Source organism: Lithobates pipiens, unplaced genomic scaffold (genome assembly GCF_037356315.1).
Source record: "Lithobates pipiens isolate NorthernLeopardFrog02 unplaced genomic scaffold, aLitPip1_a1.2 Scaffold_18, whole genome shotgun sequence".
Classification (NCBI taxonomy): Eukaryota; Metazoa; Chordata; class Amphibia; order Anura; family Ranidae; genus Lithobates; species Lithobates pipiens.
Window position 1 is genome coordinate 568,901,763 of NW_027507758.1, and position 20,379 is coordinate 568,922,141.

The 20,379-nt window shown below is 43.3% G+C and overlaps 1 protein-coding gene across 2 annotated transcripts in view; it reads right to left on the bottom strand.

Annotated features, from left to right (window-relative positions):
• Positions 1-20,379, bottom strand: part of PKHD1 (PKHD1 ciliary IPT domain containing fibrocystin/polyductin) — a 975,887-nt gene that overhangs the window by 15,694 nt on the left and 939,814 nt on the right. For both annotated transcript variants that reach the window (XM_077489019.1, XM_077489018.1), the window contains one exon: positions 4,110-4,268. In XM_077489019.1, coding sequence (XP_077345145.1) covers positions 4,110-4,268 — 159 coding nt within the window. The remainder of the gene's footprint in view (positions 1-4,109; positions 4,269-20,379) is intronic.

Sequence of the window (20,379 nt, forward strand, 5' to 3'; positions counted from 1 at the left end):
TGACAGCTGCAGTATGGCTCTCTCTCGCTCTCTCTCCCAGACAGATGAGGATTACAGCGATCCGGATGAGGACTAATCATTATATGATGACAGGAAGCAGTGCTCTCTGTCATGACACAAGGCAGAACGGGAAATGCCTTGTTTACATAGGCACTTCCCTGTTCATGCAGGTCTGTGACACGATCAAAGGGAGACATCGAGTCCGCTGGTCCCGCGGGCACGGTCACGGTGTACACGGCTGGCACGCGTGCACGCCTGCTATCCCTGCATCTTAAAGGGGACGTACAGGTACCCCCATTTGCCCACCGCTGCCTTTGTGCCAGTCGGCAAGTGGTTAAATTAGTATTTACTAATTAGGTGACTTCTGAAGGCAATTGGTGAGTAAAGGGGGCTGAATACAAATGTACGCCACACTTTCACATATATATGTGTAAAAAAAATTGAAAATAATTTATAATTTTCCTTCCGCTTCACAATTATGTGCCACTTTTGTGTTGGTCTATCACATTAAATCCAAATAAAATACATTTGTGTTTTTGGTTGTAACATGACAAAATGTGGAACATTTCAAGGGGTGTGAATACTTTTTAAAGGCACTGTATCTGTCACAGGAATTCTGATAAACAATTATCAATAGCAGAGAATATACAAAAAAAGAAATGTCAATACTAGGGCATTTAAATTATTCACCAGCCAAATTCAAGCTTGAATGAATGTGACTAGTGATACAGAAAGCAGATGAAGGGGAACTGGAAGATACACATCACAGGATTTGGGGAGTACAATCCTTTTAACCCTGTAAAGAGTTCTCAGGATTCTAGATGGCAGAAGATTTCAATAGATTTAAGGTAAATTGAGTGGATTTTTTTTTTTTTTTTTTTTTAGCACAGCTGCAATATTTTCAGGATAGCAGTAGCATCTCACTGATTAGTTGTTCCTTAGGATTGCTCATTTAAATGAATGCCATCCACAGCATCTGCACTACCAGTTTTGTCCTGTGGCATCCGAGCATGGGGGGTCCGGTGGTTTGAACTCATGAACCCACATAGTCACATCATAGGCCAGTCACCCCTATCAGATCTCCCTATCCATTCCTCAACCTGCTGTTTTATTCTTTCTTTGCAATTTATACTAAGCCTACATAAGGCTGAATAACTCCCCATTATACAAGGGCAGCCAGTGGGCAATCCAGGACACCAGAGTCCAACCACAACTAAAAATTAGTTTTACGTAAACTAACTTTTAAAGTATTTTTTTCTTATTAAAAATGCATTTTATCACCATTCACAACATCCCAGGAACAATTTCAAATACCCTAAGGCATCCCATTGCATACATTAGGACACATTGATGGATTTAATACAGATTAAGGGATTAGGCTTTCTGAATAATAGCAATTAGCTCATACGATGTCCCCTTACCATAAAAAATGGATTAAAATGATCAGAAGCGGATGAACTAGACCAAATACTGTAATGAAAATTTATCCCTGTGAATAATCAAGCAGCTTACTTTTAAATCACATTCTGCAGAAGATTAAAATCCCATCTGAATATTAAACCTGATCTTATTAACAGAAAATGTGTTTCCGGGTGCAAAAAACACTATCTTTTATTTTGATATGAAATTCCTGGGGAAAGGAAAAAAAGTGGAACTCCAGACATTTCTCCCCTAGTTGGCAGTAGACTGGAATGATTTGAGCCCAACAGTTTTTTTTTTGTTGTTGCTACATGTGGCCCGGCCCCCATTTAAAGCGGAATTCCACCCAAAAATGCAACTTCTGTTTTAAGGTTGGATTCACACTTATGCATTCTTAGTGCTTTTTGCATTTTGCAGATTTTCACTACAGAACGTGTTCCATAGGAAACAATGTTAAATGGACTGTAGTGCAAATCTGCAAAATGCAAAAAGCACTAAAAATGCATAGGTTGGAATCCAGCCTAAGGCACCCCCCAACATGCCACATTTGGGGTTTCGGCTACCACTTCCTCCTGGGGCACCGCGGCGCCAGAAGTAAGCTCACCTCTCCCCCCTCCCCCTCGGCAATCATCAGGGACACATCACAGGTCCCAGATGATTGCCCGGCCAGTCACATTGTGCAGCTGGATGCCCACATTGACAATGCCGGTGCCGCAGAGAGGAGGGGGAGATAAGCAGGGCTTCATGCCCCTGCATCACTGGACCCTGGGACTGGTAAGTGTCAGATTTTTAAAAGTCAGCAGCTGCAGTATTTGTAGCTGCTGACTTTTAATTTTTTTTTTTTTGTCGTGACTCCGCTTTAAGACGGGAAGTAAGAGGAAATCTTTGAAGATAGAAGTAATTTACTCTTAGGGAGTTGTCAATCAGAAGGTGTCCCCATTTGGTGATTTCTATCCTGACAGTCACCAGCACATAGGGTAGGGACTTAAACAGCAATAAAACCACAAATAGAAGAAAATGTCTGAGCTGGAGGTCTATTTCAATCATTACTGCTGTATATTTCTTACACTTTGGTTATCCTTCTAAACAGAGCAGCTTTGTAACTTTATGGGTTAGCTTATATTTTGCATTCCCTGGTTTCCTGTCCCCCCCCCCCCCCCCCCCCCGTCATCAATTTGTTAATGAAATAAGTGAGTACATACCTTATTTTAGATATGGTGACATTATCACTGGATCTCCTTGTTTCTCTATGTAATGCAGGCAGATCATGGTTGGTGGGTGGGGTCAGCAGAGTGGTATACATATACATATATAATGACATACTGGCTTCTCTATTAAATTGATATTTAAATTGGTTGTAAACTCTCCCCCACAACTTTGTCCCATGTAAATCAGAATAAAAAAACCCTAATGAACACTGCTTTTAGATATCTCCTTACTTGCTTAGTATTGTTGTAATCCTTTTTGTTCTTTAGAATGACGTCACTGAGCACGCCCAAATCTCCCCTGATTTATGGCACACTCTCTATGTGCTTGTCTATCTGTTATCAGGACTTCCTACGGCACACCACTGAAATCCCAGGAGGCTGTATAATCACTCAGAGCTTCCTACTACACCCCATGTGACCATGTGACATCACATGCAGTGTAAAACTGGCCATTGGACAGCATTACTGCAGTCTTATCAGCTGAAGCTGATAAGACTGACAGAGGCAAACACTAGATAATCGGCACAAGTAAATACTATGAAATAAAACAAGTCAGCTTTGAGCAGGGAAGCAGGGTTGCTATAGAAACGTTGGATTGAGAAGGAGGCTTGATTACTAGTACAGGAAGTGCTCAATGTAAGGGAAGAAATATTTTCCACTGTGGACTCAGAAAACAATACTTAAGATGGTGCTGCCTAACCCCTGGAAACAAGTTTTTTTTAAAAATTTATTTAAACAGTAAGTAATATGCAATTTGGGCTGTATTAAAGTGGCTATAGGGGGGACTTGAGCATGCTCCCTCCCGAGCTGCCTCTGTATGTCTATGGGACGTTACTTAGTTCTGTCTCCTGCTCCCTCTTACCTGGCTGTGGCTGGAATTGACAGCAGAGGGAGCCAATAGCTGCTGTGTGTCAGCCAATAAGGAGGCAGAGAACAGCCACTCCCTGGATCCCCGTTGGACTGGGGTAAGTTTTAGGGGGGGTGTCTGGGAGGATGCTACATGCAGAATGTATGAAAGTAAAAAATCTTCTGCCTTTAGAACCTCTTTAATGATTTAAAACATGGATACAATGTCAAGCAAGTATGTATTTTATGCACGCAGGCACTTAATCATAGAGTATGATTCTTTGATAAAGTACCTGTGTGCGTGAAACACGAAAGAGGTCTCATTTGCTTAGGGGAGAGGGGTGATTAAGGCACTGTAGAGGAGAACAGAGTTGGGCTTTAGCATAAAAAAACTCATCATGATAAAAATATGTAGGCTGCCATTGCTGGCCATAAGGATGCTAAATATGGTTGCCACCTACTATAAACCACTAGTGGCCCACAGGTCACTGAGAAGTAGGATACAAGGACTTTTCATAGACATTACACCCTCCATGGTGAACAATGAAATCTGAATACTAGCCACGCTTGATATTACTTTTTAAAATGGATGTGCAAAGGATTATATATCAGACGCAAGGGCAATTCTGTACTCACTTCCACCTTTCTTCCATTTGAATAGACAGCAGAAGAACAGGAACAACACAATGGCCGAAGCTGCAGAGCTGAACACCACCAGCATGAAGACATTCTCTCTAGGCTGCTTCAGGAGGCGAAAGACATGGAATTCCTGTGACTGTATGGAGAATGAGAGACCTGCAATCAGAAGACAAAGTACATGTCACCATCATAGTTGGTCAGGTAAATTTAGCCCCCCACTAAGCAGGCAGCTAGGTAAATTTAGCGTTTAGCTTGCTCTGTAGTTAAAGGAGTTAGAGTTGATTGCTTGGGTCTGTTCGTTGTTCCCAGGTGGCGAGAATAATTATTTCCCCTGCCTCTGTTGAGAAATTTCCAAAGTTTAGGGAGGGAAATGCAAATCTCTTACCTGAATATTTACTACCCTCTGGCCAATCCCTGGGGAGGTGTGCCTAGTAGGTGGTCTGAGAGAGGATAAATAGGCCGGAACCTGTTCAGACTTGTTCTTCTCCTGGAGGAAAGGCAGCCATGTACTTCAAAGGGCTGCTAAGGCCCCAAAACCCTCTTGACTGTCTACTGGACTACTCCCGCCCCTGGATCGAGCCCACAGACTCGCTTCTACTGGGATTCATGAGTTGAGTCGAATCTGCTGAGCTGCAATTTATCTATGGTCCCCAGCTGTGGATGTTACCCACGGCTCCAGTGTACTATTCTATCTGTCTTCGGCTTCAAAAACCCATACTGCTCCTAATAAATGCCCAAACCTATTTTGTTGTCATCAGCTGCAGAAAACTTAGAGTGTTCCACTCTACTTTCATGTCCTAACCATTTGAAAGACTGTTTCTACTACCTAATGGAGAGGTGCCTCAGCTAATGAGACCTCTGTAACATTGTGCCTACATTCATTAGCATATGCCATACTCCACTGTCCTCAATGACAATACGGATCCCTGTCCTAGATAGGCAGGTTGAGAGGCTCCAGGAGGATTATTTAATTTGGACAAAACTGTTGTATCAGTTTCCTCTGTGGTTGGTAAAAGTTTGTGACCTAGAGATTTCATAGCGATCTGGGTGGGGTGGACTCTCCAATCCTGGTACCGGGTTTTGGGAACAGCCATGAGTCTGGCTTGTTGATTGTGCAGGTGGGTGCTGGGCTTATAGCAGAGCCGGGACCAGGGTTCTGGGCACCACCCTCCTGAGGATTCCAGGCATGCAAGTACAGGACAGTCTGACAAAGCAGACGGAGGGCCCAAGCTGGTGAGCTGTAGCAGCAAGGAAGCTAAAAGAGAGAGAGAGTGTCAACAGAGGTACAGAGTGGGTACGAGTAAATACCTAATGCTCCAGAGTATAGAGAACTAACGAACCCCCCCTACCCAGGATGCAGTGATACAGTCACCAACCACCAGGCTCAAGAGAGAGAGAGAGTATCAACAGAGGTACAGAGTGGGTACACAGTTATAGGGTCAAGAGAACCAAGGTCAACGCCTGAACAGCAGTGCTGACCAGAGAGCCAAGTGGCTCTGTATTTTCTATTTGTTATTTCAATATTGCTTTGAATTTGAAACCCCTGCATGGGAATCCTGGATGGACTGTTTTTCTTTTACTTCAATAAACATAGGCCAAAAAAGCCCTTAAACTGCATCTCTGGGGTAGACTCAGCTCACTGGTAAGCTCTACACTGAAGCTAAATAACCCCCAATATTACACCTCCCTAGTTACAAGTTTTTGAAATAAATTACGAAAAGCCAGCCCCTAGACCAGCCTTTCTCAACCTTTTTTGCCTCACAGGAACCCTTGAAAAAATGTTTAGGTCTTAGGAAACCCTGCTAATAACAATTCATTTGTATCAGTAGGAAAATTCCCTCTTACATTGGTGGCTAGTGGAAAGAATGCCCCTTTTGCCCTTAAAGACAACTAAAATGATCATGTGTCCTACAGCTGGCACTGCCAAGTGTTGTTGGCCCCAGCTCTATGCATACAGCATTGAATGGGAGGTCAATCGTTCACAGCTCAAGGAACCCCTATAAACTTCTAAAGGAACCCTAGTTGAGAATTTCTACCCTAGACAGATTTCTGAGCCAGAGTGAGTAAACTGTAGCAGTGTGCCTGGCTGCTTCTGCACTAACTTGGGAGAAGAACCTGTGAGATCCAGCGGCCCTTTCGGGGGGAGCGCTACATAAAAAAGAAGAGTGCACATTTATTTAAAAGTGATTCCCAAATCACTGTAAGAGACTTTGTTGCTTTGTCCGTTCAGGGTATACAGACAGGTTCTCTCAAGAAAGAAGAACCCTTAACCACTGATACGCGAGCCTGGTGGTTGGTGACTGTATCACTGCATCCTGGGAGGGGGTTAGTTATTTCTCTATACTCTGGAGCACTAGGTATTTACCCAGGGCTCCAAAGGATAGGCAAGAGAGCACAGAAAAAGGTGAAAAAGGTGAGTATCAGCTGGCAAGGGTTTCTTTTATCAAAATAACCTATCACTTGGCTAGGAATGGAAGCAGTTAAAGATTCTCTTTGAAGTCATGGTGATTTACTTATTTATTGTGCTGTACATTATGCTGTATATGCCACATTGCTCCATTGTATAAAATGTTTTGTATGGTATATACTCTGCTGTGCTTGGCTGTTTACCTGTGCTGTATGGTCTATACTTCAGGTAGGTTTAGATGTGCATCTAAACCCACCGCTCCTCTAAAAGTGGAGAGGCTAACAGACGATGAAGAGGTGCTGTGACGCATCGTCACATTCTGTTCAAACATAATTTTTACTGAACAAATTAAGTGGAACCCTGTGTATTGTGGGGCATTTGCTGTGCTTCCTCATTCACTTGAATAGGTTCTATTTGGAGGGCTTGCCAATCGCAATGGTACGTGAACACCCCTGTTCGTTGCAATTTCAGCGTAAAGGGGGGCAGTTGAGAGGCCCCTTCCATCACAGAGTTATAGGACCCTCATCACCTCAGAGTCACCCAATCACATTGCAGCCCCCCTTGTACATGAGGGCCCCCATCACATCGGAGGACTCCCATGAGAGAGCCCCCCGATCACACCAGAGTCTCCCCATCAAATCAGGTCTCCCCATCAGCACAGAATCCCTCCTTGGAGTCTTTTCATCCATCTCTGAACCAGGGAAAACTGGGTGTTATGCTCACAACACCGCTGGGGAGCCCAAAGGGCACCTAAGGTTGCTACTGCACCCCGGTTGAGAAACACTGCTCTACAGTGACTGCAGCTACATAGATCAGTGAGGGCTTGTTTTAAATCCCAACTTTGGGCACAATACACTTAACAGGGTAAAGCAATTGAACATTCCTTTTCCTCAAAAGTAGCCCAATGTCTTGCTGCCATTCTTTTAAATTAGGCAAATCTGCTGGTTCACATCTCAGGATTAGTAGAGCTGTCACTGTACTTCAAGGCCACTCAGATGTATGTGCTGCAGGTCTCTTAGACCTCAGCACTACAGTCATGTCTCTTCCTCCCTCCGCTCCTGGCCATTCACAAATCTACGACTGGGACTTTGTGTTATTTGAATGGCCAGAAGGAGAAGGAGGTGAAGACCATAGCACTGAGCTCTGTGAAATGACTCAATTCCACCATCCACACTAAACAGTGTGAATGGAGGAGAGTAGAGCCAGCTATTATATTCAGACAACTCCAGCACCAGCAGCTGCCTGAACCAAATACCTGAACAGTGATTGCATCTGACTGGATGCAGTCACTGTTTGTCTGAATTTTTTTATTATCTGGCTCCTTTGATTTTTCAATTGAAGTTTGTTGAGCCAGTGCCAACAGTGGCGGCTACCCTTGGCTCGCAACTTTCCAATTCAGAAGGAATCGGATGAAATTCAAGCTGTACATGGCCAGCTTTACATCCAAGTGGCCCGGAAGACAAAGCGGGAACTACTACGAATCACAGCATGTAAATGAGCAGATTTGCTGGATGTAGAAGAAAAACTTTAGGACGGGGGGATGCTTTTGAGGCATCAAAATATACTACAAGTTTAAAATCATAGTCCACCTCTTGAAATAATTTAATAAATGCACCATATTACTAAAATAAAATTTTTTGCATTTCTTACATTTTTGCGTTAAAGCCTACATAGTAATGTAACTGTAATAAGTGTTGCCTGTGTGCAATCCAGACTCTTTCCCCGGGGCCATACAGCCCTTCTGTTATGGGGCTGGATCACATAATCAATGGACTACAAGCATAGTGACACTTGCAGATTCCAATGTGCTCGACTGAGATCTACAAGTCCCAATGCCACGGTAGCAAATAGGATTATAGACAACAAGTAGAAGATGGGAGTGCACACCAAAACTGCCTGACGCTAAGACTTCAAAACAGGCTTCAGCTTTTTATCCTTCCATACTATGTTCCTCTAATGCGTTTCATTCACTGCTGGGCTTAGTCATAGAGGACTAAGCCCAGGAATGGGTAAAATGCATTAGAGGGGCATGGTCAGGGAGGAGGAAAAGCCTGTTCTGAAGTCTTAGCCCTTGTACACACGGTCGGACATTCAGACGGAAAATGTCCGATCGGACCGTGTTGTCGGATAATCCGACTGTGTGTGGGCTTCATCGGACTGTTTCCATCGGAAAATCTGACGGACAAAGTTTTAGAGCTGGGCTATAAAACTTTCCGACAACATGATCCATGATCCGATCGGACTTTGTCCGATTGTGTGTAGAGAATTCCGATCGGACAAAGTGCCACGCATGCTCAGATCAAATTCCTAGACCAAAGCTATTGGCTACTAGCCTGAACGTAGTCCCGTCATAATGAAATAACGTCGTCATGTTACGTACGATCAGATTTTCCGACAACTTTGTCCGACCGTGTGTATGCAACACAAGTTTTGGACAAAATCCGTCTGACAAAATCCGACGGATTTTGTTGTCAGAATGTCCGACTGCATGTACAAGGGCTTAGAATCGAGCAGCGTCCTCTATGATTAAGCCCAGGAGTGGATGAAACACGTTAAAGGAGCATGGTCTGGCAGGAGGAAAAGCTGAAGTCTGTTTTGAAGTCTGAAGCGGCGTACACACGGGCGGATTGTATGGCCTACTTAGTCCGTCATACAATCCGACGGACAGTCCGTCATACTTTCGAATGAACGGACTTGACCACACAAGGATGCACAAACAGTCCGTCGAAAGCTTGCGCGATGACGTGTACAGCACGTACGACGGGACTAGAAATAGGAAGTCCAATACACAGCAATGCAACCTTTCGCCGTGTAAATCCTTTCTGAGCATGCGCTATTCTTAGTCCGTCGAACTAGCCTACTGACGAGCGGATTGTCCGCTGAAATCAAAGTATGACGGACAGTATTACGGAAATTCCGAAATACTTAGTACGCCAGACTGCACGCTGAAAAAGTCAGCTGAAGCCCACACACGAGCGGACTGTCCGCTGAAATGTGTTTCGACGGACTAAGTTGGCCATACAGTCCGCCCGTGTGTACGCGGCTTTAGAATCAGGCAGCTTCAGTGTGCACTCCTACCTACTGCTTCTTGTCTATCTATTCAGATGGGACTGGCCCCTTTGGAGCTGCACCTGTCAACATGTGGGAATCACTGCATTGAAAATATTGGGGCTTTGAGTGGCATTCCTATCTTTAAATGGGACTTATAGTCTTTTTCATTCACAGATTCCTGTGAATGGATGATGTGACTGTGCTAGCGGAGGCGGAGCTACACATAGCTGTTCCAAATTCAAAATGAAAAATGGGGAGTTCAAGGCTTAGAATTCAGGTAAATGGAGGTCAGGTTGGAGGGTAAGGGTTTGGCGAATGTGACCGTGTTTCATGTTACACCTTAACATGGTCCAAAAAGTTGGCTATACTTTTAAATCCCAACTCCAGAATTAGAAAACTGTCCCCTAGCCGTGGGGCTTCCATGCACTGCAATGGTTATATGCTAGTTATGAATAGGGAGAAATACCTTATTCTGCACACCAGCAGGTAATTGGGCCCCCGCTGTCTCCTTGCACTCTTTTCCCCACCACCTAGACATAACAAACAATTAACCTGGGGGGGGGGGGGGGGTTCTCACTATAATGGTAGATTTTTCTCACATTCCTTGATTTGGTAAGTTTATTGTGTCCAAAACTGGGCTTTGAAGGTTGCTTGCTAAGACTATTTAAATCCTTGAATGTTCGTAGCCTGGCCACAGATCTACTTTAAATCCCTCTTGTAAAGTGAACCATTTATTTTTCCTACGATGGCCAGGTTTGCTTTAATATATGCAGTGCAGGAATAAATCAAAATGTGGGCCTTCAACACATCATTCTTCCCTTTAAGCTTGTTTCGATGTCTGAGATGTCACAGAGCCTTTACCATAATGAATTCCCTGTTATTTTACATGCCCCAAGTAAAGGTAGATGTACAATGGCTTTGATCACTACGAGAAAACTTTTCTCAGCCAAACAAAACAGTTTTCGTATAAACTTTTTCTTTTTTCAGCAAACGCCGTGAAACATATTTACACTGCATTGTGTTTTAGCATGAAACAGTGTATTCGCAGGATCTGAATCACAACCCGAGGACAGATACAAATAAAGAAGGTGGATTTTCTGAACTACCAAAGGAATAAGGCGTCAGCCTAGAGCAGCTTCTGCTGCTGGATAACAAATATTGAAATGACTTAGAGAACCATCAACAACTGTCTCCCCAGACAAAAATAGCTGTAATTACCTGAGATTTTGAAGTGCAAAAAGTACAGTAGAACAAAACATATGCATCTGTGTAAGGCTGATGTTTGGGAATAGAGAAATATAATTAAATGGGGACTGAGAATTTCATATGCAAGTATGATTATGCATAAGCATTAAAGGTACCCTGTCAAAAGGTGAATTAAAGAACAATTTAGGAAGGCAACTGTGATGGACCACCTGGGACCCCGTGTGGGTGCCTCCATCAAACAATGCCACTTGCCCTCCAACCCCTTCCAGCAGACCAACAGCTAATACCAGCTCTTTACCCCAAGCATCATACACAGACAAGATGTTGAGGTAAAAAACAGATGTAGCACCCCGGTGTTTAGGCAGGGTTGCTAATTAATTTAGTTTGACAGGTATTAATCATCCTGACTGATTGTTAGAAGATCAGCTGATTCCTCTCCAACTCTGGATTACTGTACCGTTTCTCTTCTGTCACTAGGTGGCGCTTGCTGGGGCATTAGATTGGCAAGGGTATAGTAAGGTCAGACTATGGAAGGGTGGAATGTCTCAGCCAATAGCCAGGGGTTTCTTTAAGCCCCTTGGCCTGCTGGGAGAGCCCATTTATTTGGGTGGAGTCAGGTGATCGGGGTTCTGTGCCACTCAGACGGCTGTCTGGGTGGATGTGTGTTATGCTGCCCTGGGCTGCTAGGGAGGAAGCCTGAGGCCTATCCTGGGGACATCCGGCTGCTAGGCTGTCCAGGAGCAGGAGAAGCAGCATAGGGTTGGGACTGCAGAATTGGAGTCCAACCAAGAGTAACGGTTCAGCCAGATGGGGAACCAGTTGTGGTCAGAGGTAGAGGGGAAGCTGTCACCACTAAGGGACCATCCACCTTGTTAATGGAGACCACTGTGAGTAAGCTGGAGCCAGTACCAGAGCAGTCTTCTCACCAGCCCTGGGACAGTGAAGAAGTGGGAAAACTTCAGCAAGTACCAAGCCAGGACCTAGCGGGACAGCAGAGGTGACTCTTGAAGAGCATCAGTGAGTGCCAAGCCAGGGACCTAGCGGATCAGCAGGGGTGACGCTTGAGGAGTATCTGTGAGTGCCAAGCCAGGGACCCAGCAGAGAAGTGGGGGTGACGCTTGAGGAAAATACCAAGTTATGGAAGTGGAAGAGCTCAGGGGATCCAGTGGCGATTGGATCTAAAGTCTACAGTGAGAGACTGGGAGCTCAGTGAGTAAAAGTCTACAGTGAGAGACTGTAGTGTAAGAAAATAACTATTCTGTGTTGCCAATAGTTAAGTACAAATACTATTAGTGACTGTTACAAAATTTGTTGCCATAAGAGACAGCGGTCCTACCTATACAGAAGTGGTATCTGACTGGAGGCCTTCCAATGTATAGCTGTATACCTATAGAAGTTTTGGAGTCTGACAATTATCATTGCATTTACTTAGGGTGTCCAGACCTTAACCTGCTCTCCCACAGTTCTGTTAAGAGACAATACATCTATTTTGCATTCAAAAAGGGTCTGGCACCCATCACTCCATCTTGCATCACGCCTACCATGCCTTGTAACCCACTCTACAAAGATGGATGTCAGCTATCCCTTACTCTGGAGGTCGCCATTAGGCCTTTGGAGGTCCGGGACCTTGCTACACAAAGGAATTCCTTTATTGAAAATACTTTTTTTTACAGTTTTTTCATACACTAAAAAGTAGGGGCAGTCACCACATGAACAATAATTAAACAGTAATCTAATTAACAGCTAGGAACCCAGACAAGTCTTATCAGTATGACTAGCAGTCACACAATTCCCCACCCCAATCACTCTGGCAAAATTTTCCCAGCATTTAAAGTGGTTGTAAAGGTAGAAGATTTTTTATCTTAACCACTTGCCTCACGTCGATATACGTTGGCAAAATGGCATGGGTGAGCGAAACAACGAATAGGTACGTTGTCTTCTTTAACCACTTGCCGACTGCTGCACGCCAATAATGGCAGCGGTGGGCAAATGGGCGTACCTGTATGCCCCCTTTAATTGGCAGGGCTTTAGCGTGCGTGCGCCCACCTCGTACAGCGTGACTGTGCCCGCGGGACCCGATGTCCGGTGGTCTACCCGCGATCGTGTCATGGAGCCGCAGAACGGGGAGATGCCTATGTAAACAAGGCATTTCCCCGTTCTGCCTTGTGACATGACAGAGATCACTGCTCCCTGTGATCGGAAGCAGTGATCATGTGTCATGTGAGTAGAAGCCCATCCCACCCACAGTTAGAATCACTCCCCAGGACATATGTAACCCCTACACTGCCCCCTAGTGGTTAACCCCTTCACTGCCAGTGTCATTTACACAGTAATCAGTGCATTTTATAGCACTGATTGCTGTATAAATTTCAATGGTCCCAAAATAGTTTCAAAAGTGTCCGATGTGTCCACCATAATGTCGTAGTCGCGATAAACATCGCAGATCACCACCATTACTACTAAAAAAAAATAATAATAATAAAAATGCCATAAAACGATCCCCTATTTTTTAGACGCTATAACTTTTGCACAAACCAATCAATATGCGCTTATTGCGTTTTTTTTTTTTACCAAAAATATGTAGAATATGAAGAATACATAGCAGCCTAAACTGAGGAAAAAAATATATTGTTTTATATATTTTTGGGGGATATTTATTATAGCAAAAAGAAAAAATATTGCGTATTTTTTTTTCAAAATTGAAGTTTTTTTTTGTTTATAGCGCAAAAAATAAAAACCGCAGAGGTGATCAAATAGCACCAAAATAAAGCTCTATTTGTGGGAAACGTACTGAATTGTAAAAAGTGGTCTGGTCAGGAAGGGGGTTAAATCATCTAGGACTGAAGCGGTTAACAGCTGCCGGAGGCGTGTGCGCGCGCCCGCGACACAGTGGGAGATCTGATGCCCATGACCGGTGGGCGTGTTCACCGTTGGCCATCGCAATCGAGGGCATGAGAGCCAGAACCAGGATATGAAATCCCTGTTCTGCCAGGAGAGAGGAGACAGATCATTTGTTCCTAGTAAGTAGGAACAGCGATATGTCTCCTCCCCCAGTCAGGTAATACATTTAACACCTTGATCGCCCCCTAGTGTTAACCCCTTCCCTACAAGTGACATTTACACAATAATCCATGCATTTTTATAGCATATTTGTCAATGGTCCCAAAAATGTGTCAAAAGTGTCCAATCTGTCTGCCACAATGTCACACATCATTACTTTAATTGATAATAAGAATATACAGATTGGTTTGCACAAAAGTTATAGTGTCCAAAAACTATGGTATGTATACTGGGATTTGTATTCCTTTTTTTTATTTTATTTTTGTATTAGTAATGGTGCAGATCAGCGACTTGAAGCAGAACTACTATATTGTGGACTGCAAACAGTTGGAAACTAACTGACACTTTGTGGGAACCAGTGACACTAATACAGTGACCAGTGCTAAAAATATGCACTGTCACTTTATTAATGACACTGGCTGGGAAGGGGTTAAACATCTAGGGTGATCAAAGGGTTAACTGTGTGCCTAGCCAGTGTTTTACTGTATTGTGGGTGCTGCTTTTACTAAGGGAAGTGATGAATTTTATTCTGTGTCTCTACCTGACGATTGGCAGGTGCCTGGCACCCGCAGATCGGCTTCTGCTGTAAAATACTGTATTTACAAAAACGTGAGGGGTGTACTAACTTTTTTGACATACTGTGTTTTGTGTGTGTGTGTGTGTGTGTGTGTGTGTGTGTGTGTGTGTGTGTGTGTGTGTGTGTATATATATATATATATATATATATATATATATATATATATATACTTACACACACTATATATATAGCGGCGGAGCTGCGAGACCCACCGAGAAGATGGATGCGGCGGACTACAGGGGACAGCGGTGACTTCGCTGGCTCCTGTGTCAGGTAAGTGACACATAATGGGCTACTATGCGATGCATAGTAGTCCATTATGCTTTGCCTTTGCAGGGAATGAAAGAGGAAGTAAACTCATCAGGGTTTACTTCCTCTTTAACGATTACATGTACTAAGTGGGCTGTGCACAAAAAGGCAGGCAGGGAGAAAAGGACTAAGTACCAGGACTAGGTAATGAGCTGATTGGACTGTAAGATTTTCTTTGAGTTGACCTTTTGTTTCATTAGGTCTTTAACAAATTACCGAATCATGTCGAAATCATTCGTTATATCCACTATAATTTCTTTCGTATTAGTTGAAATTCGTTATCTTTTTATTCGGACATTCGGATGCAAAATTTGGCTGAATTTCAATTCATTATGAAACGAATTGCACAAGCCTAGGCACCAGTATTTCCTGTGGTCTCCCTGCAACTTTTTTTTTCCCTGTTACTGATGTACCACACCTTTATCTGCACTGTTGCTTTGAATGGCTTTCTTGGTGTAGGTAGGGCTTTACGTCCTCAAATCAGAGTTGCCTCCGTAAACATTGGTGGGAGAATATTCAACAAGCAGCAGCAGGAGAGATGGAGAAATCACAGATCTATAGAATGAATGAGACAGAAGCAGGGAGATTCTTGCTGTACAGGTCCTGAGGTATAGTTTTCTCTCCAGCAAAAACAATGAGCATCATAGTAGTAATATTATTATATCTCGCTCCAAAACTTGACTAGAACCTTAGATCTCACACTGCAGACTATATTGCTATGATGCAATAAGCACAGGAAGTCCAATGCTTTCAGGAGAAATTTAAGACAAAAGGGTGGACTTTCGGATACTTCCTTTAATGGTCCTAAACTCTCGCTATCAACATTAACTTCTATTATTAAAAAATAAATAGGAAAGTATATTATATTTACTGTTTTTTTTTTTTTTTAAATCTGATTTTTGGCCTTGGCCAAAATGATATCATACATCCCTAGATCTTCATGTACATTTTTTTATTTCATCTGTTGGAAGGGAAGATGGGCTTTCCCAGCTAAGCACACCCTCATGCCTGCATGTCTGAATAAAGGGAATATGGATTCCAGGAAGTAAATGCTACATTAATCATCTGCCCTTACTCAAGATGGCCACGGGTAGAAATGCTTGGGGATGTTTTTCAAAGTGATTTATAAACAAAATAAAGCATGGAGAAATGGATGGATGAGTGAGTTTGCTTTGAATATTAAAAAATTGATTAAATAGCTCTTTCAATTTGGGGTGCTCAGATACAGCATAAGTTGAGCTCCATACATACTTTATGATAAAAAGTATATGTACACACATATATATATATATATATATATATATATATATATATATATATATATATATATATATATATATATACACACACAATGTCTCAAAAAAGTGAGTACACACCTCACGATTTTATAAATATTTTATTATACAGTGCCTTGCAAAAGTATTCACCCCCTTGTCTTTTTACTTGTTTTTATACATTACAGCATTTAGATTAATGTTTTTTTTTTTATCTGAATTATATCTGATGGATCAGAACACAATAGTCTAAGTTGATTAAGTAAAATTTGAAAAGTATATACATAAAACTATTTTTCAGGAAAAAAAAATTATAATTGGCATGTGCGTGTGTATTCACCCCCTTTGTTATGAAGTCCATAAAAAGCTCTGGTGCAAACAATTACCTTCAGAAGTCACATAATTAGTGAAAAGATGTCAACCTGTGTGCAATCTAAGTGTCACATGATCTGTGATTACATATACACACCTTTTTGAAAGGCCCCAGAGGCACCTAAGCAAGAGGCACCACTAACCAAACACTGCCATGAAGACCAAGGAACTCTCCAAACAAGTAAGAGACAATGTTGTTGAGAAGTACAAGTCAGGGTTAGGTTATAAAAAAATATCCAAATCTTTGATGATCCCTAGGAGCACCATCAAATCTATCATAACCAAATGGAAAGAACATGGCACAACAGCAAACCTGCCAAGAGGCGGCCGCACACCAAAACTCATGGACCGGGCAAGGAGGGCATTATTCAGAGAGGCAGCACAGAGATCTAAGGTAACACTGGAGGAGCTACAGAGTTCCACAGCAAAGAGTGGAGTATCTGTACATAGGACGACAATAAGCCGTACGCTCCATAGAGTTGGGCTGTATGGCAGAGTGGCCAGCAGAAATCCATTACTTTCAGCAAAAAACAAAATGGCATGTTTTGAGTTTGTGAAAAGGCATGTGGGAGACTCCCAAAATGTATGGAGGAAGGTGCTCTGGTCTGATGAGACTAAAATGTAACTTTTTGGCCATCAAAGAAAATGTTATGTCTGGCGCAAACCCAACACATCACATCGCCCAAAGAACACCATCCCCACAGTGAAACATGGTGGTGGTGGCATCATGCTGTGGGGATGTTTTTCAGCAGTCGGGACTGGTCAGAGTTGAGGGAAAGATGGATGGTGCTAAATACAGGGATATTCTTGAGCAAAACCTGTACCACTCTGTGTGTGATTTGAGGCTAGGATGGAGGTTTACCTTCCAGCAGGACAATGACCCCAAACACACTGCTAAAACAACGCTTGAGTGGTTTAAGGGGAAACATGTAAATGTGTTGGAATGGCCAAGTCAAAGCCCAGACCTCAATCCAATAGAAAACCTGTGGTCAGAATTAAAGATTGCTGTTCACAAGCGCAAACCATCCAACTTGAAAGGAGCTGGAGCAGTTTTGCAAGGAGGAATGGGCAAACGTTTCAGTGGTAAGATGTGGCAAGCTCATACAGACTTATCAAAAGTGACTTGGAGCTGTGATAGCCGCAAAAGGTGGCTCTACAAAGTAATTACTTTAAGGGGGTGAATATTTATGCACATTGACTTTTTCTGTTATTTTGTCCTATTTGTTGTTTGCTTCACAATAATTAAAAAAAAAACATCTTTAAAGTTGTGGGCATGTTCTGTAAATTAAATGATGCAAATCCTCAAACAATCCACGTTAATTCCTGGTTGTGAGGCAACAAAACACAAAAAATGCCAAGGGGGGTGAATACTTTTGCAAGGCACTGTATCTTTTCATGTAACAACACTGAAGAAATTACACTTTGCTACAATGTAAAGTAGTGAGTGTACATCTTGTATAACAGTGTACATTTGCTGTCCCCTGAAAATAACCCAACACGCAGCCATTAAAGTCTAAACCGCCCTAAGTGAAAATTTCCAAATTTGGCCCAATTAGCAATTGTAATGTGACTCATTAGTGTTACAAGGTCTCAGGTGTGAATGGGGAGCAGGTGTGTTAAATTTGGTGTGATCACTCTCAGCCCACGTACACACGGTCGGAGATTTTGGCAACCAAATCCGTCGGATTTTGCCCGTCAGATTTAGTCCGACGGATTGTGTCCGAAACTGTTGCATACACACGGTCGGGCCAAGTTGGTGAAAAATCCGATCTTTCAGAACGTGATGACGTAATTTCGTTACGATGGGACTACATTCAGACTAGTAGCCAATAGCTTTGATGTAGGAATTTGATCTGAGCATGCGTGGCACTTGGTCCGAACAAAATGCTCTACACATGATCGGATTAGGTCCGTCCGGCCCAGTTGGTCGGGAAATATTTCCAACATGTTGGAAAATTGGGTCGGACGGAGATTCGGACGGAATCAGTCCGATGCATACCACACACAGTCGGATTATCTGACGACACGGTCCGATAAGACTCATTCCGACAGATTCTCCGACCGTGTGTACAAGGGCTCACTCTCTCATACTGGTCACTGGAAGTTTAAAATGGCACCTCATGGCAAAGAACTCTCTGAGGATCTGAAAAAAAAATTGTTGCTCTACATAAAGATGGCCTGGGCTATAAGAAGATTGCCAAGACCCTGAAACTGAACTGCAGCACAGTTGCCAAGACCATACAGCAGTTTAACAGTACAGGTTCCACTCAAAACAGGCCTCGCCATGGTCGACCAAAGAAGTTGAGTGCACATGCTCAGTGTCATATCCAGAGGTTGTCTTTGGGACATATGAGTGCTGCCAGCATTGCTGCAGAAGTTGAAGGGGTGGGGGGTCAGCCTGCCAGTGGTCAGGCCATATGCCGCACACTGAATAAAATTGGTCTGCATGGCTGTCGTCCCAGAAGGGAGCCTCATCTAAATATGATGCACAAGAAAGCCTGCAGTTTGCTGAAGACATGCAGACTAAGGACATGGATTACTGGAACCATGCCCTGTGGTCTGATGAGACTAAGATAAACTTATGTGGTTCAGATGGTGTCAAGTGTGTGTGGCGGCAACCAGGTGAGGAGTAAAAAGACAAGTGTGTCTTGCCTACAGTAAAGCATGGTGGTGGGAATGTCATGATCTGGGGCTACATGAGTGCTGACGTGTTCCATTGAAAATGTGCCCGCGCATGAGCAGAATGGAATGACACTCCAGCTTAATTCCCGATCAGCTGGCGTGACGTCACCATAGCACATGCGCACATCGTAGGAGGCTTTTTTCGATGGGAGATACCATTTCACAGACACAATTCAAAGCTATGTAAAGATTTGATGGACACCCTAGTTCTCAGATTGAGCCTCGCTGTTGTAGGGCGGATTGTGGGTGTGTTGAAGGGGGGGGGGGGGTTTGTGTTGCAACCCGCCCTTAGACACAGGCAAAACCCGGTGTTTAACACATTAAGCCCACCCTGCAACACACACAAAACCGGACCTTGAGCACACCCGCCCCGCAACAGCAAGACACAATATGACAAATACGGTGTCCCTCTGCTGTTTGCATCGCATTCAATTGTGGCCGTCAAGTGGTATCTCCCATCAAAAAAAAAGCCTCCTACAATGTGCGCATGCGCTATGGTCACATCACGCCAGCTGATGTGAAAATCAGCTAGAGTGCCCTTCCATTCTGCACATGCGCAGGCACTTTTCAACGCAAGGCGCTATTCAATAGAACACCAGCACTGGGGATCTACAGTTCATTGAGGGAGCCATGAATGGCAACATGTACTGTGAAATACTGAAGCAGAGTATGGTCTCCTCCCTTCGGAGACTGGGTCGCAGGGCAGTATTCCAACATGATAACGACCCCAAACACAACTCCAATACAACCACTGCCTTGCTAAAGAAGGTGAGGGTAAAGGTGATGGACTGGTCAAGCTTGTCTCTAGACCTAAACCCTATTGAGCATCTGTGGGGCATCCTCAAATGAAAAGTGGAGGAGCTCAAGGTCTCTAACACCCATTATGTCACCATGGAGGAGTGAAAGAGGACTCCAGTGGCAACCTGTAAAGCCCTGGTGAACTCCATCCCCAAGATGGTTAAGACAGTGCTGGAAAATAATGGTGGCCACACAAAATATTGACACGTTGGGCCCAAATTGGACATTTTCACTTAGGGGTGTACTCACTTTTGTTCCCAGCGGTTTAGACATTAATGGCTTTGTGTTGAGTTATTTTGAGGGGACAGCAAATTTACACTGTTATACAAGCTGTACACTCACTACTTTACCTTGTAGCAAAGTGTCATTTCTTCAGTGTTGTCACATGAAAACATATAATAAAATATTTACAAAAATGTGAGGGGTGTACTCACTTTTGAGATATATACGTTTGGCATTGATATTAAAAATAAGTTTGATCATGCCAAAAAACTATTTTATTTAAGGATAATGATCATATCAAGCCATTTA